This window comes from Dipodomys spectabilis, unplaced genomic scaffold (assembly GCF_019054845.1).
Source record: "Dipodomys spectabilis isolate Male_0828 unplaced genomic scaffold, ASM1905484v1 ptg000002l, whole genome shotgun sequence".
Taxonomy (NCBI): domain Eukaryota; kingdom Metazoa; phylum Chordata; class Mammalia; order Rodentia; family Heteromyidae; genus Dipodomys; species Dipodomys spectabilis.
In genome coordinates, this window is record NW_024870679.1 from 23678621 (window position 1) to 23706320 (window position 27700).

Below are 27700 nucleotides of genomic sequence, written 5' to 3' on the forward strand. Positions count from 1 at the left end.
AGTATATTTTGGGAATTTTTCCTCACTATGTAGCTGAGAAATTTAAAGTCAGGCTGGTGTGTGCTTTCTTCTTAAATGTCCAAATTAAATGAACTTCAACCCTTCTTTTAATTTTGTTGTTGTTATGGTGGTGGTGGTAGTGGTGGTGGTGGTGGTGGTGGTGGTGGTGGTGGTGTGTGTGTGTGTGTGTGTGTGTGTGTGTGTGTTTGGTTCCTTTTCTTAGTTTGGGTGCAATGTAACAACCAAACCTACTTTCAGAATATTTCCAAACAGAAGTTTATCTACCAGATTTTTTGCCTGGGTCATAGGGAACCTACCCTACTCCTACAAGTAAAGGAAAACAAGCACCTTAATTGTATTCCCATACCTGTCCATGGCTACAGTGTGAACTTCAAGGGAAGGGAAGGGAAAGAAGGACCAATATGTTGAGGCCAATTGTATATCATACATAAAAGTGCACATTAACTACTTGAAAAAATTCACATTTATTTACTGTCAAACCGTGTTAAACTTTACACTGGATATTAGTGATGGGCTCATTATTAACAGGTTTACACAAAGGGATGAAAAGAAAAGCAGAATTTTGCCGAAAACCATTTACATTTTCATTAGAACTTTATCATAAAATAAATTAATTGCTAAATATAGGCAGAAGGAATATGGAAGAGTAATATTTGTGTTTTATTTTATTTTTTAAAAAGGATAGGCACCTTTTGTTCACTAAAAAGTTTGTGAGCAGTGCCCAGTGCCTGCTACACCCACTGTTCCAGAACAAACAGGGGGCAGATAACACACAATCTTCTCTAGATTTTTACCACATTTGTGCAAGGCATGGTAGAAATTGCTTCAAAGAGTTTTCTTCCGATAAAACACGTTCTTTTGGCAATAAGAAATTTAAATGTAAGGAAAAAAACTAACTGGTCAAAGCAGAACACTGTATACAGTGGAAAATAAGAGAAAAAAAATGGAGAAGAAATCACCATGACAAAGTATAAGGGGAAAAAAAAACATTTTGTAACATGTGCAACCAAGAGCTTTTCACAAGATTTCCTTTGAACTCTTTTAAAATTATTTTAATGACAATTATATTTCAGTTGGACACAAATGTATTTTATTTTACCCTAGCAATAGAACAAAATATAATTTCTTTAGCCATTTTTCATGAGAATAGTTCATTGTACAGTTGAGGAAACGTATGAAATAAGGCCTGTGGCTTGATTGCTAGTGGTTAAACATGTTTTCAATCTTTGCCTTAATGTAAAAGGTTTGCAGGGAACTGCAAACATGCAGAATATCTCTCCTGCTTTTCCAAGTCTTGTCAGGAACAGTAAGGTACAGTAAATTTGTCCCACAGGATCTTAAAGCCTACGTCTTGTATATAATACAATGCAGGCCTACAAAAATGGTGCAGCCATATGTACAAATTTAGTTCACAGACTGCTGCAGTAAAATGGCTGGAAAGGTCTGTTTTGCTTGTCTCACAATTCCTCTACACAGCAGCAGAATCTTAAAATACCTGGTTGGCATCTCTTTTCTTTGTAACAAATAATTCATTTTAGTATACTCTTTGTATATACAAAGTTTTTGTATGTTTTATAAAAAAAAGTCACAGAACTGCAAGGTTCAGTCCTCTTTTTTTTCTTTCTTTCTTTTCTTTTTTATACACTGGAGGACCACAGGTCAACAGAGCCGTCTCTTCAAGCAGAGTTGGAGGAAGCTGCATGGAACCAAGGGAATCTTATTTACTAATACTTGCATGTGGCCCTTGGAATTGTTAGGTGTACTATTAAAGACTTGTCACCAGCTGCATCTGTCCTTCTCTAACATCCCCTTCTGGGATACAGCCTTCTTTGTTAATGGGAATTATGTAACCATCACTATTGCCCCTGCTGATCTGGTAGCACATCTGAAGCTGATGGCCAGCTCCAAGGTTTGGCATGCTTTTATAGTAAATGTCCTCATTCTCACTCCTTCGAGAGGGAGAGAGGTCCTCTTCCATGTCGGGGCTGCTCTCCGGATAGGGAGAGTCTCTAAGATTGGGCATGCTTGTATAAAGAGAGTCTCTGTTGGGGGACTGTAGGTGATCCTCGGCCTCTGCTGTCAGCTGGGAGACATAGCTGTCGGTTCCCTCAGCCTTCACTTTCTTCTGGGGTTGGTACAGAAGGGAGTGAGTCCGCTGAGGAATGAGTGGTGCTTCAAGTTCTTTGTGATGGAGCTCCAACCCTGGGTTGTCCCCATGCATTAAAGATGATGTGTCTGCCACAATCGCATCATCTTCACTGCTGCTTCCCCCAATTACGGCTTTCACGGGCAGCGTAAGCTCCAGGTTGTGAGTTTTGCTGCTGCCCCGGAGGTTGTTGTGCACTAATTCTGAAATGATCATTTTCTCAAAAGCAGTATCATTCAGACTTAGTCCACAGTCCACGACTTGCACGCTATCATTATAGTCCCCTTTGCGCAGTGAGTAGCTGTTGTTAAAATTACCATTTAGCGGTAGAGTATCCATGGCACTTGTATCCCTGGCATTGTTCAGTGAATGTCCTGAAATAGAAAAGCGGGGGCATTACCATTACTGCTGCTGTTCCTTTCCACAGAAACTTTAGTTCTTTGTACAAAACTTTTTTTTTTAATGTCGTTCAGGACAAAGTTGTATTTGAAAGCTAACGCTTGAACAGTGCCCGGCTATCCCGCATTCCCAACTGTAAACAGTTGCAACCCCTTAGGTTAACAGAAAAAAGTGTTAAAAAAAAAATACGGTTTTCCGGGGAGGTAAATAGCATACGGAATATTTATCAATTTGGAGGAGACAGCAGTTATTAATGGATTGGTAAAATCTCTTGATGTTCTTACAAGACTTCACTCCATGCCCTTGCATAGGTAATGCAAAGCAATTCATTAGTGACATTTACATTTTAAAGTACAAGACTATGGTTGTTAAAAATAAAATTAACAGAATTTGTCCTAAACAACACTAAATTAAAAAAGAATAAGTCACATACAGAACCGAAAGGTAAATGTACAACATAAACCCACATAACTGGCAAGCAACTTTTTAAACAACATTCTAACATTTCCTTTTTCTGGAGATGAAATTTTTTTAAAAAAAGAATGAAAAAAAATGGACAGATACAAAGAATTCATGTTCAACAGAGACAGCCATCTTTCATACTGACTGGACCAGGGGCCCAACAAGCACCATCCAACAACACGATAGACAGCAGGTGGAATGACTCACTTTGGACAACTCACATCATGTCTGTCTGCTCAGGCTATCTGGCCTAAGAGTAGCTGATATATAAAAGAAAGTAAAATGATTTATTGTAACATGATGAAGAATTTCTAAGCTTCTCAGCAACTTAGTCAGAGCAAGGGTTCAACAAATTAGATTACCAGCAAATAGCAGCCTTTCCCTTTCGTTTAATATTTCTTATTGTTTTGAGCTCGTTTGGTACTAACCAATCTCTCTAATAGCAATGGCCCCAGGCTCCTATGGGTCAAAGTCTGCCTGCAGCCCTGCAGTCTGCATCAGCCACAGTGACAGTACTGAATGAACCAGCAGAGTCTCTCGTACAAGACTAGCCCAAGGATACCATGGGCATGGAAATCAAACGCAGAAATGTGAGAGATTTCTTAAGTATGGGTCACAGAAATTAAATCAAGAATAGATATTAACTATGGAATGGGAGAAAAGTGTCAGTTCTTAATCTAACATTTTTATTTCTAAAAGAATGAAAAATTGGATAAATCTGCTTGAGATATGAAAAGAAGTTTAGGAGGAAATAAAAACATGGTAACATGCTCTACTTGATTCAGAGTTGTATTTGCTACAGACACATAAACATGTAAACTTAGACATCACAGTACTCGTTAGGCAAATTAAAAGAAGTAGAGAGAGAAAATTAAATGGTCTGCACGATGGAAAGTTAGTTATTCATTCTCAAAATCCTAGAGGAAAAAAAAAATCGCTTGTCTACCAATAGGTCTGTTAACAAAAAAAGATTGAAAAAAAAGAAAAAGGATGAAATGGTGTTATTTGAAATGAGAAACTGACCACTGTGGGGCTGCTGCATTTTATGCAAGGCTTGGAGGAGTTTAGGAAAACTTTAGTTCTTAGACAAGAATAGGAAATTTCCCTTTTTTAGTGCTCACTCCACTCTTAAAGCTGCAGATATCCTAGAAAACTCAAATTTTAGGGGGGAAAAAAAACTCCATCTGGCACAAACTTCATGAACAATAAACATGATGTGTTGGGTAAATTGGCATTAGCAGATTTGAAAATATAGTGGGAGAGTAGGATAATTTGTCACTTATATCCTTATAAAACCCTGACAAAACTTCTACAGATGAGAAATTGACAATTCAATTTGTATCATGCTCCATGTGTCAACACAATGAAGCTATGGTAATTACTTGGAAGGTTTCCTTTAGTTTTTCTGCCACAACTTCCCAGTTTATAAATTCATGTGTGCCACAATCTGGGTAAGATGTACCATCAGAAAACACTGAGGAATTTTAAGTTGTAAAAGACATATTAAGAATAAGTTAGCTTTTGTTCCCTCTGCAGAAAGACTCAATCTTAAACAGGCTTTCTTTTTTGTCTTTATTAAATATAATAATACAGACTAGGCATAATCCAAGGAGTGTTTTCTATGATATACTGCAGATTTAAGACTTCTTTGTTTTTTTGAAGAGGCATATTTTTTTTGCTGCCTAAGTTCAGGTAATTCACTTGAAGATTTTCCACAGCCTGTAGCAAGATTACTATGGGAATGTAGAAATGATCAGTCAACTATTAAAGCATTTTGGCTGACAGTATTTCAGGCTTTGATGAGCAAATTATTTCAGCATTGCATATACTTAAGAATGGATAGAATTTGCTACAGACCTCTACTACTGACAAAGGCAGTACAGATCCATGTACTGAGTTTGAATTTGGTAGCATTTTATTTGCAAATTGTGAACCACTTGCCCGCTGAGTCTACATCATGACTGCTAGTTATGTATTAATTGTGCCCATTAAAAATCATGCTGAAAAAATTTACATTTGATAGGCAAAGTTAAGTTTTACTCCCATACTTGTCTCTCTGTAGGTTGCTAGAGGGAAGCATAAGGAAAGTAAGAAAACAAGAGAATGAAAAGAGAAGCTGCAGTTACGTTAAAAAAGAATTTTAAGAAAAAAAAACGGAAACGAAGTTCTGAGTTTTAGTTGCAAATAACATTCACAAATATTATATGGTAGTAACTATAATATCGTTTACCAAAACCTTAAGAATTCTGTTAATATTAAAAATGTTTTCTTAATAAGCGTTTAGAACACATAGTAAATAGGTTAGTGACAATCACTATCCCTCCCCCAGTTTAAAAAAAAATAGATACAAACTGACTAAAATTAACTGAACCTCCAGTTTCCTTAGGAAGAAAGAAAAACTACCATAAAGCTGCACTATACTATAGTTCTGTTTTATTGATAATACTGAATGTGTTTTTCTATACCTAACATCCAAATTATCTTTATTAACTAATTCATTCCAGAAGCAAATTTTGTCAGCAAGCTTTCGAGTCAACTGAACAATATATTATTATATAGATTGGATACCTCTAAGTGATATAAATCTTGAAGATGGGCTCTCGGACCATGTGATGTCAGTCCTGTAATAATATATTAAGATTTATGCCACCTGTGTTAAAAACATGGATAATTATTGTAAATACTGTCATGACTGAGTTTGTACTATAATATAGTGCAGTTTTAGAAGCCTGGCATGGGAAATACCATATTTTTTTTTTAACTGAGAAACTAAGGATGTAATAATAAGTATATTGGCAACTTGAATATTTTAGAAACAGGGCTCTGTTTAGCATAAAGAAAGGTAGTTTTCTTTGTAAGTATAAGCACACCTGGTGAGTTAAATACAGGAGCTGAAGGGGCATTACATACAACTGTTTCAGCGAGCAATGTGTTATAAGGGTTGTTAGTGCCGTGGGGTCGAAGAAGAGGGTTTGTTAGTAGGTAATTGCCAGTCATTCCTAAAGCAAAACAAAACAAAACAAAACAAAAACAAAAACAGAAAGAAATACATCAGTTCTCTTATTTTAGTATTACACTTTCAATCTCTCTCTATTTTTTTTTCCTTTCTTTATCAGGTTAGTGGGCAAGTTGGCAATGAAAATCCAGCTGAAATTTCTGACTGTATTTGAACTACTAATTTGAAAGAGAAAGGGGAGCGGGCAGTTAAATTCCAGTAATTCACAGGTGCTTTCTAAGTCCCCCAAGTAAACACCTGCCAAGGATGACATTTACTAATTTATACAAAATCACTGTTAAACAAAAATGGCAATTAAATGCATAGAGAGCAACATTATTATGTTTCAAGATGTTACTGCTTAATATTAAAACTTAACCTCTGAGGCCCAGAAGAGGGAATCTCAAACTTTCAAATTTACAGGTGTGGGATTATCCCTTATGAAAACATCTGTGATCATACCAACTTTGATACGAGCAGAAGGAAAACAACTTTCACAAACATGTAAAAATTATGACACATTGCTAAAAGCTTCACTTAGTAAATGCAAAAGCGTACATGCTCAGGGAAAAAAACAAACAAACTATATAACATAAATTATTAGCCCACAACAAAGTCTACAACAAGAACACTTTTGCTCTACCCACTTATTTGCCAGGTTTTAAAATTGAGTTGGGTAATTCATTTAGCATTTGTTAGCCACTCCCATAGAATTAAGAAAAAACATCAAAGCAATGAGACAATTACGTTTCACTCATTCTAACTGGTAACTTACTAATCTTTTCTTATTGATCATGTTTTGATTAAAAATATCTAAAAATTCAGATTGGTGTTGATGCTATAAATTCTCTTTAATTTTAAACCAGTCTTTGTGATGAACCCTAACTTTATGTCATAAATTGGCCCATGAAACTAGAAATGTCAGATAAACAATCTTTCCCAATATTCTACAGGGTAACTTACTTTTCTCGTAGTGTTAGTTATTAAGGATTTGGGAATATCTATGACATACATATTTGTGCCCTGAATTTTGCTAGATTATTTCATTGCCCAGCAGAATTTATGAACTATAATAATTTATATAACAAATTAAAGTTGCCACTATAGACACATCAAACAATATGGAAAAAGTTAGTTATAAAGTAGCTTATAAAGTTCCTAGGTACTCAAATTTTGTTAATAAAGGTTTATAATAAATGTTTTAACATTATTTATCTTAAAAAGTACTAAATACCTTTTGCACCTTTTTGGTGAAAATGGCATTGTTTTACATATTAGTTTTGCTAGTTCCATTGATGTTTAAAGAAAAAAATTTATATATGCATAGTTAGGAGAGAAAACAGGTATTAACTAGGAAAAACATTTTAATCTGTGATATGCTATGTTTTCAATAATTACTTTTGAAGTTAAGAGTGCTTTATTCTGGTAAAAAAATTTTTTTGCATTATACTATGGGGTAATATGAACTTATATGTACTGTAGTAAGTGATAAGATGACAACATATTCAAGCAACTGTGGTATAAATGTGTAAGAGATAAGTTCAGCATTTTCTAAGAATTATTCTGTGCTAGCAAAAAGTACAAACTTTATATTCTTATTGATTTTCCTAATAACTGACCTTGATTAAGTGTTGAAGTGCTATTGATGTCACCTGAGATAAAAGAAGATTCAGACTGTTTTCTCACAGTGTCATTCCACATCCTCCTTATACGACTCTATTAATATAAAACAGCAAGACAGATAGGTTATGTTAGTTTTCCCAAGCTTACCTTATTAAAAAACACAACCACCTACCCAATATGTATAGGACTGTCACTTGACTTTGTAAAGAATGTGTATGGTTTCTGGTCTAAATCTAGACATCTATACTATACTACCACTTCACAATTAATGGGTATTTAATCTTCTACTCTTAAATATGAGTAATCTGGTCACCTTTCTTTGAAAGTGGAAATGACTGGTTATTCAACAAATGTTTAATATATGCCCACCATGAGCACTGATCTATATGACTTTTTTACTTCTTAAGGAACTCCTCTCCTTGAAAAGGTTATTTGCAGCTAAGGAACACCTCAAGGACACATATAGGAGAAAATTAACACAAAAAATACAAAAAAAAAAAAAAAGCTAGTATTTTCTACCTAGATCATTATAATGGGGAAACAATTAGTGCATCTAAACAGAACATGTCTCAGCAGGCTTTCTATAAATAAGGTTAATTAAAGATTCTGTCAAAGTCTTTGTTACCTGTGTGCCGGAGGAATACCGAGCACTGGTTCTTGTGGTTGATGCCTTCACAGAACTGTGGGGGCTCTCAGTTGGGAGACCGCCACAGCAGTACGAGTGTCTGAAGCACTTGCCATATTCTTTTCGTACCTGAATTGAATAATCAGAGGACCAAGGGATTACCATGAGCATATTTGTTTCTCCCCTTCACTCTCTAATTAAAGGAACAGGAAATATAACTGAGAAGACTTAAATTCCACTAAGACACATCTATAGTGAAAAGAAGTAACAGTTGCTAAAATAGTATTCAGAAAAGAATTCTGTCCTGACTGGCTAGTATGATCTTTAAAAATTGGTATCACATTTTGGGCTCTGTAATTGTTGTAGAGTAATTATTTATCACTATGATAGCAATATATTTAAAATTTTAATCTACCCATATATTTAGTAACTCTTGTGGTTTTAGTATAGGAAAAAAAATTGGACAAAAAATGTTGTATTTTTCTTGTTTGTCTACATGTACCCAATTCAGTCATTTAAGTTTCACATGCTTCAATTTTGTTTTAGGTAGGTAAATACATAATCACCTTTAAATAGATTATGTATTTTGTGAGTAGTCTCATTGTAATGACAGAAATCCTTTGGCCAAAAAAGGGGGGGGGGAAGTATTTTGGTATATTTGACTATTTTCCTCATTTACTAGTATGTCTAGTTGTAACATTTAGTACAGAAGCTAAGGTGACTATTCACTTCATTAGCACACAACAGAACTATTTACACAGTTTCCATTCTCATTAATGAGCTACCCATGTAATTTCCCTTTTCCCCTGAAGCTTGGGTATATGAATAGATAGATAAATTGTTAGGGTTGAAAGGAAGTTTAAACTGACCTTTAAAAAGGGAAGCCCAAATGACTGTTAAAAAAAATACGCCCTTTATGAGCAGTGGTATAGAACTAAGAGGAGGAGGAGGGGATGTTGTGTTGTGTACAGTGCTACCAGCACATGAATATCATAATGATTTGTAGATTAGAGGTAGGCTTTAAAATTGCAAAACAACCAAGAAAAATTCTGTAAGGAAACTCCTCCATGTCCTCCTAATAGATTCAACACTCAAACTCTTCCTCTCTCACACTTCTACATTATATGCCTGCAAACACCAGGACTTTGACATTCCCTGGATCATTCTCTGAAAAGTAAGAAAAAAGGCAGTAGATGATCTTGAAAGTCTAAGCACACTTGCATGGTCATCTTCCTGGCTTCAGTTTAATTGTACCTATTAGAACAAAGAACTATGTGGTTGAGCTTTCAGAATATTTTCTTGGCCTAAATGTGCTCTTTCAAGCAGCAGGAAACATAATTTTAACTCGACCATTTTCTGTTATATTCTTAATCCATCTTGGCAGCACCCAATAGTAAGATATATCCAAGACTGAGTAGAACATGCTCAGAAGAAGTGTGACAGGATGATCTTAAAATGTTGGTTGTCAATGTATACAGCATAGTAAAAAAAAAAAACTTATTTAATCAATACAGGCAACTATATAAATAGCGACAACTTCACCCTTTTCTGTTAAATTTTTACTTCATATCAGAGGTGTTAGGCCCAAAAGCCCAGTAGTTATGAATAATACAATACTATGCTTGCATACAGGATGCAGATTTACATAAGATATATGCAAAAATCTACAGTAACTAGCCAGGTTTTCCCTGTGTAATGTTTAGAAAGTTAAAAGTTCATTGTTACTAAATAGCACATGATACCTCACACAAAATTTTTCTACACATTTAATGGCTATTAACTGCTCTGAAATGCTGTATAACCAAGACAATGGCAATCAAAATGGTATTTTATCCAAATAATACCCTCTGGTGTTGGTTTTGCCTAATGCCTATATTGCAGTGAATGTACATTATCTGTCAGTATTTCACATTCCACTGTCATTATCTCAAAATTATAGCTTATTCAGAACTGATGGAAGTAACAACACTATCATCTTGTCAGGACTGAAAACATAATAGTTTTCACTTTCACAATTCTATTTCTCTGTTCAATTTAGTGACCAACTAGTAATAACAGAATAAAAAGACTATACATTAGATACACAGACATAGAAAGAATGATACCTTATGAAAGGCATAAGAATTTTAAATTTAAAGGGCACCTAGGTGGTTCTTTTAGTTTTACATCTTGCTACAGATTAACTTCTTCTTCTTCAAATTTAATCTTTCAATTATTTGGGCTGACTTTACTTAACTTGAAATCAGGACAAAATAATAAGATGTGAGGTAGTAAACGACAAAGTTTTAAATCTTCTAAATTTACTCGAAAAAGCAATATTAATATTAACTTCTGGTGCTTTTAAACAGTAATGTTATTTACCCTTATGTTCAGTTCATTTTGGAACAAAGACGGAATTTAAGTAATTTTTTTTAAACCTTGGATACCCTGTGTAGAAATTTTATAGCATTACCAGCAAAGAAGAAATTTTAACATTGAATATCTAGTTTATAACATTCCCAAAGTAAGATTTCTAAAAGATGAAAGGTTTTGTCCAATTTCATATGCAAAGCCTACCTTCCCAGATGGTTTTAAAAATAATTTATGATTAATATATGATGTCACTTAGTAATATGCCAGCTGTAACTTAAGTTACAGCTCTAACATATCTATTATTTTCAAACCAAAGAATAACCAAGCTGAGCTATTAGGGGTTTCCATTACTTACTTTCTTTTGGAGAGCACAGTGAAAGATGAAAATGAACACTCCCTGGAAAGCATTAAAGATGGTGAAGAGATATGCCATCACAATAGTCTCCTCATTAATAAAAAGCAACCCAAATGACCAGGTTAGGCCAAGAAGACACAGAAGAGCAAACGCGCCAAGCACCCAAGACCTGAAAAAATAAAGTGAACTTTTTAACAGGTTCCATGAGGGAAAAACAGTTATCCCACTTATATATTAACATATCAGTAGTAGCAGTTGACTTTCTCTACGTTCACATTCAAATTCAACAGCATTTTGGCTTTAACCTTTCACTGATTAAGAAAGAACAACAGCATTTAGTACTGCAGCCTCCAGTGAAAACAGCAACAGCAGGTATGACCTTTTCTTACTCCAGAATAAACCGGTATCAAAACTATATCAAAATGCAAGGTGTAAAATATCCCCCATGACTTTTATCTTTTGGTGAAAGCAAATTAAGGCAGCCTTAATTAGTCTACTTCTATTTTTATTCCTGTGATGTACTCATATGGCACTAAACAATGTGACACATACAGAAAGGTTAAATGGCAGATAATCACTTAGTACCTAAACTGAGATTCTAGCAAACTATTCTTAGATGAGCCTACAGTTGTTTAACTAAAGCATGAAGAAGCCTAGCTGAAATGAGATAAAAACATGAGAACAACTTCAAAATGAAATAATTTTGGAGATTTCATCATGAATAGCTTAAGGAGAAAAGAACTGTAGAAAATAGGACGGAATGAGAAGGATTTAAGGTCAGTGCATTCCACGTCTAACTAATGATCTTACTTGATAAATGGCTTATTATCTTCATAGCTAGAAAGCATTATAAGCAGAAAAGAGAAACAAAATTATTAGGCAGAATTAAAATAGAAAGTAATAAGAAAGCATTTATATATTTTATAAATTAGTCAAAATTAAGAAGTCAAAATGCACAGGCAAGCAATTAAAAAAAATAAAAGCATATTATTGTTTATAATACTATAGCAAATCAGATATCCCAAAATAATTACAAAAACTAAGGGCAATTCATGATATTGACGGGTTTGTAAAAATATAAATCATGCCATAAATTTGTTAATGTAGGATTCTACCTTACCCAGGTAAGTCCGTATTATAGTAGCCATCACAAACACGGTAATTACTGGTGTAGATGAGAAGACAGAAAGAGGAAAAGGAAGAAAAGAGAGAGATGCTAAAGATTAGCTCTCTCTTTTACCATGCAACATGCAATGAAGCTGGCACTGACCTATCAAATACATCTACTTTTTAAAAAAAAAACTTTATCTTTACTATCGATCTGCCATTTTTTAATTAAAATAGAACTTCCTTCAATCCCATTTAACCAACTTGAATATCTCCTTGAATTCTAAACTAAGACTCGTATTTTAAAAACAACTCTGAAAACGCTTCCATAAGATGATTTAATGAATCAATAGCTATCAATTTTTCACTACTTAACAAATAGCTAATAGCAATAGCATTTTTCTAGATAGAATATTTAGTTTTTATTCAACAATGAGATAAAGATTTGCTTAACTAATATGAAAACAACAGATAATCTTCTAGTTAACAGTAGTAATAAAGTCTCTTAGGAAAATAGAGTAGGAGGAGAAACTGCTCAGAATTCTTAAATCAGAAAAGTGATTTAACAATAAACTTAATTTGATCCTATCAGCCATGCAAACTGGAACTTCACTTTGAACTACATTTTAAATTTAAGTGAAAATGCTACAGTGAGAGGGAATTTCCATGAAGCCACTGAAACAACTTTTTCATTCTAGATGATCAAGACAAAAATTATTACCTAATTTTTGACCAATGTCTACATCACAGAGAGACTTAAAATTTAATTCTGAGTAATTCCTATATTTGGCAGAAGACAGAAATGCCTGTGTTCCCTGTGGAGATAACTTTTACTTAGCTGGTCAAATATTAAAATTAAATAAGAAATACTTACTTAATGTTTTCCAACCTGCTAGAATCTGGTTTCAAAGTGTTTGAGTGCTTCACCATTTTGCAGAGTGTGATCACCAGGAAAATTATATTTAGCTGTTAGAAGAAATAAAGAAAAGGATGAGGTCACGAAAAACAAAGAGTAAAATCTATTTTTAAAAATTTATTTAATGAATTATTGCAGTAATATGACAGTAACATGGACAGGGCAAAAACTGATTCAATTCTATTTTATGTATGCATTGATCCAATTCAGTCTATGTACATATTAAAAAAAACAGTTGGCTCTATATGATCAATTCTTTAATAGATCATTTGACATGAAATTACAACCTCATTAAGTAAGGATCATGTAGTAATGATTAAATAAATTAGGAAATCTAACTTAGTTTCTTTAGCTACATGATATACTCCAGGGCCTAAAAGTCATCTAAATGGAAAGACTGAAGTTTCTGAAAAGAGGTATTTATATCCTATAACCTGTAATAGAAAAATCACTAGCTTTATAACCCTAGGATTAGTTGAAAGTCAAGCTCTTGATTTTGATTAAACAAACTATGAAAATTGTTCACTAATATTATAAATAAGGTAAGCTTTCAATCATGTATATGTATTTGCTACTTAATTAGTCAAAGCCAGGAGTCCTTTGCTTGTGTGGCTCAACATAGGGTAGCTGGTAAATTCTGACAAGGTTTTGAATCTTTCTAAACATTTAGCTGTGTAAAAATATCTGCATGTAAACCCAGGAAGTTGAATTTGACAGGGAAAGTCTAAGATTCCCAGAGGGCTGTGATGTTTTGACTGAGATTGGTGATTTATCTTTGTTTCCTGTTTCATATTATGCTCTAAAAATTGCTATTTTGTATTTATGCTCCTGCCCTTAAAATATTTTGGAGTATTATTTTAAAAGAGACAATAAATGTTATACTGAAAGCTTTGTAGGACTTATTTTACAAGCCCACATGGTCTTTTCAGGAAAAACTCATTGTATATGGGGAGGATTTCAATTTCTTCGTGGCTGATAATCAACATAACATTGTTACAATAACATGTTCCTTTTTACTGAATGAAAATGGCACGTAATCAAATGATATCATTACTGTATTCATTTATCACCACTCCTAATGTTATAATTAGAAAACATTATATAGGGCAATAAATTAAAATTTTCAAGTCCTTCCTAATGATGAGTTTGGGAACAGACCAAATGCTTTAATCCAAGCTCTTTATCCTTTTGTCTGCTGTGCCTTATTATTTCTCTTAGATGTAAAATTTTCTCTTAAGAAATAAAATGAGGCTAATGGGCCTAACTTGCAAGTTAGGCATTCTATCCTTCAATGTTAATTACTTAAGGACAAAAGTAGCTTTTTTTTTGGGGGGGGGGGGTAGGGGGAGCACTCATGGGGCTTGAACTCTGGGCCTGGGCACTGTCCTGCAGCTCTTCAGCTCAAGGTGAGCACTTTACCACTTGAGTCACAGTGCCACTTCTGGTTTTCTGAGTGGTTAATTGGAGATAAGAGTCTCATGGACTTTCCTGCCCAGGCTGGTTTTGAACCATAATTCTCAGATCTCAGCCTCCTGAGTAGCTAGGATTACAGCGTGAGCCACCAGTGCCTGGCTAGCTTTTTGTTTTAAAGTTAATTGTTTTTAAAGAAAACTTTTCTAGAGAAAAAAATTACAGAAATATTTTCTTGTTGTATCTTTTAGATTATTCCAGATGATTAAAATGAGACCATTCTTGCATGCAAGAATATGATACATTTTGCTCAACAAATATATGACTGATTTGACTGCACTGAACAATGTGCTCACTGAATTGTGGATACTTAAGATTGATTCTGCCTTTGCGAATTCAGACTTATGTGTTATTCAGTAAAGACTGACAGTTTTGTTTTAATTATAATTTTTTATTGTAAAAGTGAGGTATAGAGGGCTTATAGTTACATAAGTCAGGTAATGAGTATATTTTTTGAGCAGTACATTAAACATCTCTTCCCTTGTTTTCCCTCAGTTTTTCTCTTCCGCCCTGCCTCCCTCACAAGTTCATTTTCAACCTGGAGACTGGTTTGTTTTTTTTAAATTATCACAGTAAAGCATGCCTCTTATTTTTCAAAAAGGCAATTATCAATAGCACTACTACTTTAATATTTTATGTACCAATAGCATTAACTAGAAAACACTTTTTAATTGTTAGAGAACTCTGTAAATATCGTAAAACAAACCAAAAACCAGTGTAAAATAAACTAAATTCAACTCTTAGGTAAAATAACACGCTTTATAAAATCAGTGAAAATCCTTAATTATCTTTCTTTCTGTTTAAATGTCCTGATAAAAGCACTTATTTATTCAAAACTTCTAGATGTAAGGTTTTTTATTGCATTCTAAGTATTTTAGTTACTACCTGATTACCTCAGGAACAAAATAGCAATAGGTGACCAATATTACAAAATACATGTTACTGATTAAGTATGTATGTAATGTTCCACATACTATATATAAAATTGCAAGGAAAGTAATGAATGTGAAAACTACAGATATATAATTTATGCTAATTAAAAAATAGATCTGGAAGTCAAAGTTTTGAGTCTAATAAATTCATTGAAACAGTTTTCAATGACCAACTCAGGTATAACTTAGCAGTTATGTGAAAAAGAAAATCTTTCTCAATAAAACCATAATAAAATGAAATCTACTTTTGTAGATTCAGTTAAGATTGAAATATGGTGTTTTTTTCCTTGTTACACACTAGGGAAGTTAAATGTACTGCAGAAAATGTTGTTATTCAATATTTGTTTTAAAAAAACAGAACATTAGATCACTGGTGTGTTTTTCAAACATGTCTGAGTTGAAAATAATGCTTTAACTATGTATTGCAAACTCAGAAAATATATATACAATTTTAAGGGAAAGTGGCCAGCCAGCTATAATCCTACCTCCACAGGTAACAGGCAGCACTTTTATGTCCAATTTATGAATTACTGAGATGAGCTAAGTAATTTTTGCCCACATACACTGCTAAGATTTAATATTCTGTGATCCAGCTTCACAGCCCAGGATTTCCAAATAAAATTAACCAGTGTAATCAATCCAGAGAAAGATACACTAGTACTATATGTACTATTATAGTAAGTTTAAAAGTGTCATTGCTGTAAAGAATAATCCAATATAAAAATGACTAGATGATAAATGAATTGAAGATAAATAATAATTTATAAAATACTGCCTCAAAGAAATCCTGACAAACACAATTGGTATATTCTTTCAATAACTGTCTACATGATGGACTTAATTAATTAAGTCTCCTTTGGAAAATAAAGGCAAATAAGACATCAGCAACTAGTCAACACAAGATGTCCCACTTGTCAACAATAGTTCCGTGGGTCTTCTCCAAACCTGTTTACATTAGTTACGTGTGCTAAATTACACATAAATTCAGAAAACCAAGGGCAAATATAAAAATAGAAATTTTGAGAGTTTTTGCCAGAATTAAAATGGAAGACTTTAAAATGAATCTCCTTAAAGAAAACTAAAACTACTTAGAAAATAATAATAAAATCCTAGGATTTCTGCACTCAATTCTGAAAGTACCTATGAATTCCACAATTAAAAAAACTTGAAGATAAAAACTACAGGCAAAAGAAATATTGTCCAAACATTTGTGGTTAAATCATAAACAAATGTAGTCTCAATTTATGACTGGAAAGTATACAAATAATGTAACAGTACATTCAGTAGAACGAAATGCTAAAATCTCAAAATGAATAATGGGGAAAAATTCAGATCATGCTCTAAATTATAAGGTGACAAAAGTGCTAAATATGGCTTTGTGACCTCACTAAAAAAAAAAAGAAGAAAGAAAGACAAACAGAAAGAAAGACAAAGAAAGAAAGAAAGCAAGAAAGAAAGAAAGCTAGAAAGAAAGAAAGCAAGAAAGAAAGAAAGAAAGAAAGCAAGAAAGAAAGAAATCAAGAAAGAAAGCAAGCAAGAAAGAAAGCAAGAAAGAAAGAAAGCAAGAAAGAAAGAAAGCAAGAAAGAAAGAAAGAAAAGAAAGAAGTTAATTTCACAGATACTTATTATTTACAATTGCTTGAAATTAAACATATGAAGGCATAACCAGTTGGAAAAATATGGGTTTACTTCTCTCATTTATCTTAGAATAAATATGGTTGCTATGCTCTATTTCAGGACATAATACACTCTGATAAGAATTATGGTTTTGTAGGATAGAATATTTTAGTAAGATTTCCAGTTTACTTTCTCCTTTTACTGCTTTCTTGCTCTTTTGAAACACAACTGTGAAGCTCAAAACTAGAGATAGCTAGAAATTAAATACGTATTTGACAGAATCTAGTCAAGAAGTATGTTTTTAAATCAACTAGTATTTGAACATTTGAGTTCTCCTTTTTCCTGGCATTTTTTATGGTTGGTCATGGGGCTTGAACTCTGGACTTGGGCGCTGTCCCTCAGCTCTTTAGCTCAAGGCTAGTACCCTAACACTTGAGTCACAACACTACTTCTGGCTTTTTTCTGCTTATGTGGTGCTGAGGAATCGAACCCACGGCCTCATGCATGCAAGGCAAGCACTCTACCACTGAGCCACCTTCCCAGCCCCCTGCCATTTCTTTCATGACATATATAGCTCTTTTCAGATGTATACTTTGTGTTTCTTTTTTTTTCTGGATAATTTTGACTCCTTCCACGGTTTATTTTTGACTTTAGGATGTATTTAAAAATCACAACACAAAATTTTCCTGATTTCTCCTTGGAAGGTTGGTAGTTAAGAACAAAATATTTCCAATTGCTGCTGCTTGAACTACATTGCAGTGAAGCCATATTTTTGCCCCATTGTTCCATTTTGTTTTGGTAAATATCCTGCCCACAAACATAATATTTTGGGAACAGCATGAAAACTAAACATCAATGAAATAGGAAAAAGGCAGAACTACAGTTCTATACATAAAGATATTCCTAAACCTGGTAAGTATGTATACTTGCTCAATTACTTAGGGAGAGGTTACCAGTAAATATAGGTTATTAGGATATTGTTAGGTATGAAAGTCAAATAATCACCTTTTATGCCCAAGCTGTTGATTAATTTGAAAATGCAGCAATTCATTTAGGAATGAAATAATATATTAACTCTGCTCTGTGTGTTCATTTGTTCATGTGAAAGTGAGAGGTATAAGCAAGTATTTCTCTCTCAGTAGAACTCTATGAGTCCAGAGGGAAAATAAGTCCTATCCACAACTGAAAACAGTAAAAATCACCACAGGGAGAATTCCTTCTTTTTCACTAACTCTTTTACTGATCCCCAAATAAAAATTGCACAAATGCTATTAAAAATAATAATTGGTGGATGAAAGCCAATGCCATAGAGCTAAACACTACCCATATTATTAAGCATGATAATTCAGAGAATATTTTTATTGTAAATTTTTTCAGGTGCCAAGGATGATAGAAGTGCACAGTTTGTTTTATGGTCATCAACCTGCTCAATTGAATCACATCTGTCTGAGCTTAGCAGCTTAAAATTCATTCCACAGCTTGCAGTGCTGACATGGATATGATAAGACAGAAGAACAGAAACACCACTCAGAAGTAACCTAGCTGAACTGCATATGTTCTGACCCTTTTTGTCCTCCCTGGAGCTTTTGCTACCTGGCAAATGCAACTCTAAAGCTGTACTTGTATCTCCAGATCTTTGCTGTTAGCCAAGCAGAAACCTATTTCTCCCCGGGACCAGCAGCCAGAGAGGTGTTCTCTGAAGAAGACTTCTAAATGAGTGTGTGGCTGAACTCTTACTGAACTGAATTCATTATTAATGATGCAGATGGAGCTGTCCAAATGATAAGAACAGCTCCTGACGTGTCATGATCCAAGCTTTCATTAAACCATTTCAGGCATACTAATGGTTTCCCACTGCTCATTACTTACCAGCACTTTTCTCATAGATATAATAACTCTAGTGCCTGTAGGCAAGACATTCTATAGAAATGCAGGAGGAAGTTTTATCTTACTTAGCATATTACTTTTTTTCATAGGACATTACTATTAAAATTGCACATTTACTTAATGCAACTAAATAAATGGTTTAAGTATTAAAAGTCAGAAATATAAAAACTATTTTCTAGGAAAATGAATAGGTATCTTTGTTTTATGAATATTTTTAAAAGCATACAGTATAGTTTATATTATTAACATTGGTATCTGGGATAGATTTTAAAGGGCCTGTGTCACTAGGGAATATACTTTGGCAAATGTGTTTTCAGCAAACCTATGTTGTACAATCACCTTTTCTCAACGCAAAGAAGACATTTTGCAAGGTATTGCTTTGCACTCCTGTAACTACCCTGACTCTTGCTTTGTTAGGATGATTGGAGGAAAAAGCAGTTGCAGAACTCCAAGGAGATCTGCACTGTGAGGTACCTGCTGCTTCACTTGTTTAAGTTGGGAACAATGTCATTAAAAAGTCTTTCAACCCTAAAGACTTTTTTTAAGTGGGCAAAACAATAAGAAGTCCTTTATCTCTTTTCCACTCAAAGCTAAGTACATAATAAAATTCCTTTCCCAAGTGATTTTTAAAAAAAATTCTCTAAAGTCAGTACTTACTTTTAGAAAGGTAAGCTTCAATACACCAGAAGTAAACATATGATATTACTATATAGAGAAAACATCCCTAAAGCTATTTATCTTTCTATTTTCAAAGTAAAAATGTGTTTTGGTCAAATAGCTAAGGGGTGAGAGTGGGGGAGGGAGAACTTCTGCCTTCAAAGATCATCTCGTCACTGAATTCTAGATAGGTTCAAGCTGTGTTAACATACATAAACTAAGAAGAAAAAACTGGATCCATCATCAGACTGAGTAATTTTGATAGGACTTCAGCTTCCCTAAGAACACTTGAGAATAACTTAGCAGTTTGGTTCATATAGCAGTCATCTCAAATTTTCATTTGGCCTTGTAAAAATAATAGTGTAAAGTAATTTTAATGACAACTAAAATGCATGTGTTTTAAGTTTCCTTCAACTAAAAAATTTTGATAAATCGGATGAAACATTAGTTAATAGAAAATAGCCCCAAACTTAAGTATCTTCATTTTTTAAAAATGTTAAAAATCATAAAACTGATAAATTAGTATTTAAAATAATTATTTTTAGGTAGCAGTTAAACTTGTTTCCTTTTCAATGTTATAAAATTGAAAAAAAAAAACCTGAAAGTTTAAAAACTAAAATTCTTTTATTTCAACTATGTTTGATCCTAACTTTAATTAAGAAGGTAAAAATACCTAATCTCAACAGCAAATTCACCTAAAGGTACATTTTCTTAAAAATCCACTTTTACTTGGTATTTTTATAAACTCCAGAAACATAATTTGTATGAACTTAAAATTTGTTTATTAACTATTTTAATGTAACCTCTGAAAACATGTATGCCCTAAAATAATTTAGGGTGCAGACATTTATGTAAATGTACTAAATTGCTGTATGGTAATTAAGATAAAAATTAAGGTAATTTTTACTTTGCTAAAATACTCACTGAGTTTATAACAGGGTTTATAAGTAAATATGTTTTTTATATTAGGGATAGGAAATGGTATTTTCAGAGAGGTAATTTTCAAAAATATTTAATTAGAAAGTATATAAACTCTCAATGACGGTATTTTTAAAACTTGGTACATAGTATTTCCCCATAACAAGACATGTTTATAAATGGCTGAATGCATAAATAATTAGGAATAAACCAAATCACTCTTGTTTGAATAACACTGCTAGAGTAGCAGCTAAGAAGGAAGGAAAGCTAATAAGAGTGTACTTACCAGAATAATGAAAGTAACAGGTCCAATGAAACTCCATATAAAATAGTTGTCCACACGAAGCCAGCAACTGTTATGAAAAGGCAAGAATATCTATTACACAGCAATCAGGATGTCAGAAACCTAACAAACAAAACTACCTCTCAATAGCTTTGAAAGTCCCTTATCTTGGGCAAGAACAATTCTAATAATTCTGAATTAGCTTTGACTTAATGTAGGATAGTGATTCATTACTTTAATCTGCAACTTTTCATTTCACATCTACTAGAAAAAAACAAAATTCTGCTTATAAGGAGAAATAATAAATCCTGCCCCACCACTAAGACTTCTTGCTTTAATTCAGAAATATGTGCAACTTAATATTCAACTTGTTTCATCATCTTAAAATTCTATATGAGATCTTCAAAACTTTTCATTCACATCTACCCAAAGTGTGGAACCCTATGAAAATCATTCAGATGTTTGCTGCAAAACAGAATAACAAAAATATAATACCTCTATTAAGAGTGGATGAATACCAGGGAAAAAGAAAATCAAAACACAGAACTCATACAGTTTTATAGTAAGTGATGCTTAAGCTTATTAAGACAAATGTTACTTAGTAGTTGATTTTTCATATAACCGAATCTCTGCTCAATTTCTGCTAGATGTCTTTTATCTTCTGTACAGCTAAAAGGCTTCTTTACTCAAAAAAGAGGTCTTTGTATAACTAATTTTTTCAAAGAAAAAATAAAAACAACTGTAGGCAAATTCATGCCACCAAGCAAATACAATCTTTAGCAACTCCTTTCTGTCACTTTAGACAAATATATCTTTATAAATAAAAGCCAGAGAGTTATTTTAATCCTTTCAAACTGCCCCATAAAATTTTATCAAAGTAAAATGTATGGTTTAAACTATGCCACTGTCACAATGTACAATGAGAGCTAGCTACAGGGTCGGCTACACAGGAGCTAATGAAGCATTAGTTTAAAACTGAGTAGTTAACTTGTCAGATGCTTTAAGTTCAGAAGAATATTTTACTTAATATCTTTCTAACACCAAAAAGTTATTTACTTTTTCAATTTGCTTCAGGTCAATCTTTTGTGTTAAGAAAGAAAGTCCATAATTTAGAATCTGCCTCGCCAAAGTACAAATGCTGTGAACCTAGAAAATTACAAAAGACTTGATTGTAATTTGTGCACGGCATGCCTATTCTCTTACCAATAAAGCTTTCAGATGCTATTTTAATCTGTCAGGGACCCTCACTGACAGCTAACAGGCTTTAAAAAATTATTCACTTGAAAAACACTCAGGTCACTTGCAATTACTTACACCTTTTCTGTTCCATAGCTCTTATAGTCAATAGCAGCTGAAACTCCAACCACTGTGGCAGGAAACAAGTAGCCGGCAACGTAGTAATACTTCTTCCTTGAATATTCACTTTCAAAAACCTCAACTAACATTAAATAGAGCTGCACTCCTTCTAGGCACATCCAAGCAAAAGCCGCCAAAAAGAAAAAGTGTAGAAGTCCTGCAAATATTGGGCATGCAATCTGTAAAGGGAAAGAACAAAAACATCAAAGGAAACTCATGAATACAAATAACTGATTCCAAAGCCTTAAAATACTGACTGAAATCATTACTGTTTTACAATACGTCATTATTTAAACTATTGTTTCTTGAAACCAAGTTTTCTCATAAAAGGAACCAAGTTAAAAAAAAAAACACTACTTGAAGTAGAATGCCAAGTGTTTCATCACTAAAGCACTGCTGAAATTTTAGCGAAATTAAATATCAAATAAGAAAACACATCTTTCTCTTCTCACATGATCCATTATGAATTCTAAATAGTCCATCTGTCATTGATTTGCTTCAAGTCTTTAGAATAATTGTTTGAAAATATATCATGCTTTCTTGTAACTGAATTTCAAAACTTTTACAACAAATATCATGGTTCTAATTATGTAGAATTTCCTTATCATACAGGAACATTCTTACAGTCATTCCAATACAGAGATTGCAACACAGTGAGTTATTAGCTAATTAACTTCTGTTTCTGACTCAAGACCTCAAGATGCTGCATAAATTGCTCTAAATATGAAGAAAAGCTCACTGGTAAGAATGAGTATGTAAACAAACTAGGAATTAAAAAAAATAATATCTTGTCATTTCAGTATCCCCACATTCTTGTATTCAAATTATATCTAAATAACAGTAAGAAAACTTCATTTGCACTTTAATACACAAAATGAATTAACACTACTTAATGATTGAGTTTTAAAATTATTATAAATTAACCTTCAATATTGGCTTGTCAATTACATCAACTAATAAGGTCAAATATTAAAAGCAACATGTTAGGTACTTTCACAATTGTTAAAATTAGCATAAGTCTAAGGTTACTGCACTCAAAAGTTACTTACCGTGTATTTTGCCTTATCAATGCCTACTAGAAAAATAAATTCAGCAATAAAAAGGTTGATACAAAGGTTCTTATGAATTGTATTACGATCACTTTGTAGACCACGGAAAAAACAGAAGGTGAAGATGCAGATAGCCAGGCAAACGAGGGAAACGACAATTCCCACCCAACTGATGACTGTGAGAAGCAATTCATGAACTCTGTCTTTATACTGAAAAACAAAGATGTGACAAGAGTCAGGATTCATTCATTACAACAGAGAGAAATTTGTCTTCATTTCAGGCTTATCGTTTACTACTCTACTCTCTGATGGATAAAATCCATGTGTATTCAAACAAAGTTCATTACTAAAAGAATTTTAAACCATATAATAAAGTTCAAGACTATCTTACTAACTTTACTATATAAACAATGACCCAAGAGCTGGTGGCTTAAGCCTGTAATCCTAGCAACTCAGGAGGCTGAGATCTAAGGATCATGGTTCAAAGCTTGGCTGGCCAAGAAAGTCTATGAGGCTCTTATCTAAAATTAATCATAAAAAAACTGGAAGTAGACCTGTGGCTCAAGTGGTAGAGTGCTAACTTTGAGCATTACAAAAGCTCACGAACAGTACCTGAATTTAAGCCCAAGACTCACAAGAAGAAGAGGAAGAGGAAGAGAAAGAGGAGAGGAGGAAGAAGAAGAATAATTATGACTCAGGAAAGACTTTTTTATCGAGATAACAATGCAAGTGCATAAATATTTTAAAGTAATGATTGAAATAAATATGGAATACATAAATACATTTACATAAGAGAATAGTTAAGTTTTAATTTTAAATAATTGATATTTTAATGATTTTTCAGGGTAATCTATAGAGCAATATTTATATTTAATTTGCTTGTTGGGTTTCTATGTGCTTACCTACTAAGAGACAAGAAAGCAATAAAACAGAGATTTCACAACATATGTTACTTATACATAAATATTATGTTACTAATGTAGATATGTAAGTAGATATATAGACAGGTAGGCAGGTAAGTACATAGGTAGGTGCGTGACAGGTAGATAAATACTTTCACACTTCTGGAGATTGACCCAATTGCCTCCCCCATGCTCCTTATCACTGAGTTATATCCCAGCCCCATTCTACATTTCATAAAATACATTTTATCCTTTATTTTCTCTTAATTATAAGAATAAATATAAGTAAGACACCTTTCAGAAGCCATTCCAGCTTTTCAAAATCTACAGCCCTATATAATGTGTACAAAATATTTAGGAAACTTGAAGTGTAAAATAAGATTCCAACACTTGAGATGTAGAGGGCATACTAAACTTTATAGTCTTTGTCTCTTTTGTATGACCTACTGCTGTTCATTTTATACATCCTTCATTACCTCTAAGAAATCCCTAGCCAAAGCAAGAAATGTTAGGATAAGTATGTCAACTGACATGTGAGCCTGTAGAAACAATCACATAGTGCCAAGACTTCTTGAAACATATGGACCGTATACAAACAATCAGAAATCCACATTACTTTGTTTCCCTTTTAGTTTTGATAAGCACCCAAAGACAGACTATTATACAAGCTGTTTTGATTCTCTCAGGTTTTGCTCTGCTACTAATTAGAAGTGCAAAAATACTTACTGCAATTTCCCTATGGGCCATGAGGATGGCAAAATTGGTTAGGTGGCTGCACGCGCATGTTGTACGCGTTTTATTAGTGTCAACCAGCTTGCAGCCCTGAGTAGACCAGTATCCCATCATAGTTCTCTCTGAGTAGTTCCAGAAGGAACAGTTTGCATTGAAATAATTGTCAGGCTGGGAAATAAAATGACAAGATATAATTAGGATTTTACATTCTAAGATAGCAACAGCAATTGTCTCATATATGTAAAAGGTAATTTAGATTAAACTTTGCGTGTTTCAGACTATAAAGTTTTTCATTAGTAAAATGGTGGACTCTTGTTATATAAGGCAAATATCTCACGTAAAAGGGGCTTGGTAGCCTGAAACACTTTAAAGTGCATTTTAAATTACCAAAAACTCTTTGTTACAATTACAATTTCCATCCTATGATTTTACATATTTATGTACTTTACGATCTTTTTTCTTTTTCCTTTCTGACCAGAGCCATAAATTTGTTCTGAGAAAATGCTATAGGAACCAAATGTCTTTTAAAAAATCCATTTTCAATGGGTCCATTATTATGGTTATTTCTCAGTGACACAATAGCAGCCCTTTGAACAAAACATAGTTACTAGATCAAGGTTCTCATAAATAAACTCAATGAAGTAGAGACAAAACAAAGACTAACTTCATAAATTTATTTTTGTCAACTCTGGAAATCTTGGTTATTTAAGTTGACACAGCATAGGAATTCCATTTCTGCAATTCTGTATTTTTTAAAACACAATACCCGAGAACCACTGTGCACAATGTAATCAGAACAGGTAATTAGAATAATTTTTTATTCTAAAAATTTAGAGTCTTAAGAGTTAATATTCAGCTATCCTGCAGCTAAGGTAGGAGTTAATTTTCATCTGAAAACAAATTAGAGTCATTTACATTTTCCTGTTGATTACTGAATTAGCTTTCATTAAGAATACACTTAAAGTTCTAATAATCACTGAACCAGGCTCATTTAATTTTATGTTCACAGACTTAAATAAACTTGTGTCTCTGACCTAGCCCAACACTTAAAATTCAAATGGTAAGGTCTTTTCTCCCTTCTTTCTTTTCACTGTCCTTCTTTGCATCACAGCATGTCATTTTGTTTTCCTTCCACTCTGGTTTTATGACCTTCCACAACTTCATTAGCATACATTAACTTACATCAATATGTGGCAGAGTAAAAAGCACAGGATCAGTAAGGTATACTCGGCTGGACTCTTTATTGATGGAAACCGAAATGACATGAGAATTCACTGCAATGGTGCTGTTACGACCGATAAAGTCAGCACCCAATTTTATAGTTGCATTTTCTGTGCTAAGGAACTGTCCCAAACTACGGTATATGATGAACACCAACTTTGCAAGCCCTAGAAAGGCAAAAATAGTCATATGATTCACAGGAAATATACTTATGAATAAAATAAGACATATAATGGGGGAAGAAAGGCCTCATGGAATTTTTATTTAGATTAAGTTTATTGGGAAAAAGTAGGTCTTATTTCAATGCTAAGTCATTTTTGTTAAAGTCAGGGTCAAATATTCAGCTGATTAGAATAAGGGAAAGCAAAGGGAAGAGGGAGGGAAATAAGAAGGGCCAATTTTTACAAAGCTGTTCCATCTTACCATTCCTGCTGTTCTGTTTGACAGTATTTGCAGACAGTTGGATTGAACTGCCTGCTCCCTTGATGCCCAGAGGAAATTTAAAGTCTTGGACCTGCCCTTCTGTACTGAGAACTGCAACTTCCAGAACTATAGGAGAGAAAGGATAAAGGCAGATGAAAAGGGATGGTTTTAAATTAAACTACAGTTTATTTACAAAACTTCATTGTGTTATATTTCAAAGAAATTATGAACAAAAACTAAGTAACTCCAAAAGTTCTTACATTTGTTCTTGATTTGTCTCAAATAATTTTAAATAATTTTCTTAACATTTTCTTCATATTTTTATGTCTTTGGTCATGAACTAATTACTAACTATAACCTTAGTCAATTAAATATTGTGATACTTTAATCTACAAAATTTCAGGTTTTAAAATCAAAAATTTTATTTAGATCAACAAATTTAAAATATGTAAAATTATATGTTGTGGACTCTTTATGTTTTCAATAACCAACAGTTTCCAGTGGCAAAATGAAGTATAAAATTGCATTCCTTAATTACACATATAACATCCATTTCTATGTATGGCATACTCAAAATCATTTGCAACTCTGAAAAGCACATAAGGAAAAATAATTCAACCCTTTAGTAACAAGTAATCATCAACAATGCAAAGGGTCTTTAATTTTCCTTCAAAAATGTACTTAGTGGTACCTTGTAACCTTTATTGGTAACTGTAACCTTTTTTTATTATCTTCTATAATTTTTTTGTAAAATACATACAGATTTAGCTATATGCATGAAAACACCGGTGCTCAGTGATTCCTAGAGGTAATTCAACCATGTAACTAAAATACAACTTTATAAAGATACTCATATGGCATCTAGAATTCTGTCAGCTGCAGAATGTGAAGTTGAGATATGCATTTTATTGGTTCCTCTGTAGGAAGGTAAGAGTAGGAAACAGAAAAAGGTTAGCTTTAAACAAGAAATCTATCTAAAACCTGAAGTAAACAATGGCTAAGCATTTCTTTTGTTTCTGTGTTCGCTTTGAGACAGTCTCAGTTATGTAATAATGCAGGCTGACCTTGAACTCATGATTGTCCTACAACAGTTTAAGAGTACAAGGATTATAGTCATGAACCACCACTGCCAGACTAAAGCATTGGTTCTAAAGTCAGAATGATCCTTATTTGTGTCCTTATTTGTGTTTTTTATCACTACACTAAAGGATACCATTTAATACAAATTCAAGAAAAAAAAAAAAGGTATAAA

General features: G+C 33.2%; 1 protein-coding gene across 12 annotated transcripts in view; it reads right to left on the reverse strand.

Annotated features, from left to right (window-relative positions):
• Positions 1–466: 466 nt before the first annotated feature.
• Adgrl2 (adhesion G protein-coupled receptor L2) overlaps positions 467–27700 on the reverse strand; it is a 176311-nt gene continuing 149077 nt past the window's right edge. For 5 of the 12 annotated variants that reach the window (XM_042676653.1, XM_042676669.1, XM_042676662.1 and 2 more), the window contains 12 exons: positions 26449–26574; positions 25987–26192; positions 24799–24972; positions 23171–23380; positions 22080–22300; positions 20769–20835; positions 12960–13051; positions 10979–11147; positions 8272–8400; positions 7643–7739; positions 5899–6027; positions 467–2541 (listed from right to left, as the gene is read on the reverse strand). In XM_042676653.1, coding sequence (XP_042532587.1) covers positions 1787–2541; positions 5899–6027; positions 7643–7739; positions 8272–8400; positions 10979–11147; positions 12960–13051; positions 20769–20835; positions 22080–22300; positions 23171–23380; positions 24799–24972; positions 25987–26192; positions 26449–26574 — 2375 coding nt within the window. In that variant the 3' untranslated portion in view covers positions 467–1786. Of the gene's footprint in view, positions 2542–5596; positions 5679–5898; positions 6028–7642; positions 7740–8271; positions 8401–10978; positions 11148–12959; positions 13052–20768; positions 20836–22079; positions 22301–23170; positions 23381–24798; positions 24973–25986; positions 26193–26448; positions 26575–27700 lie in introns of all 12 variants that reach the window. The other 7 variants (XM_042676677.1, XM_042676657.1, XM_042676655.1 and 4 more) reach the window with 3 other exon arrangements.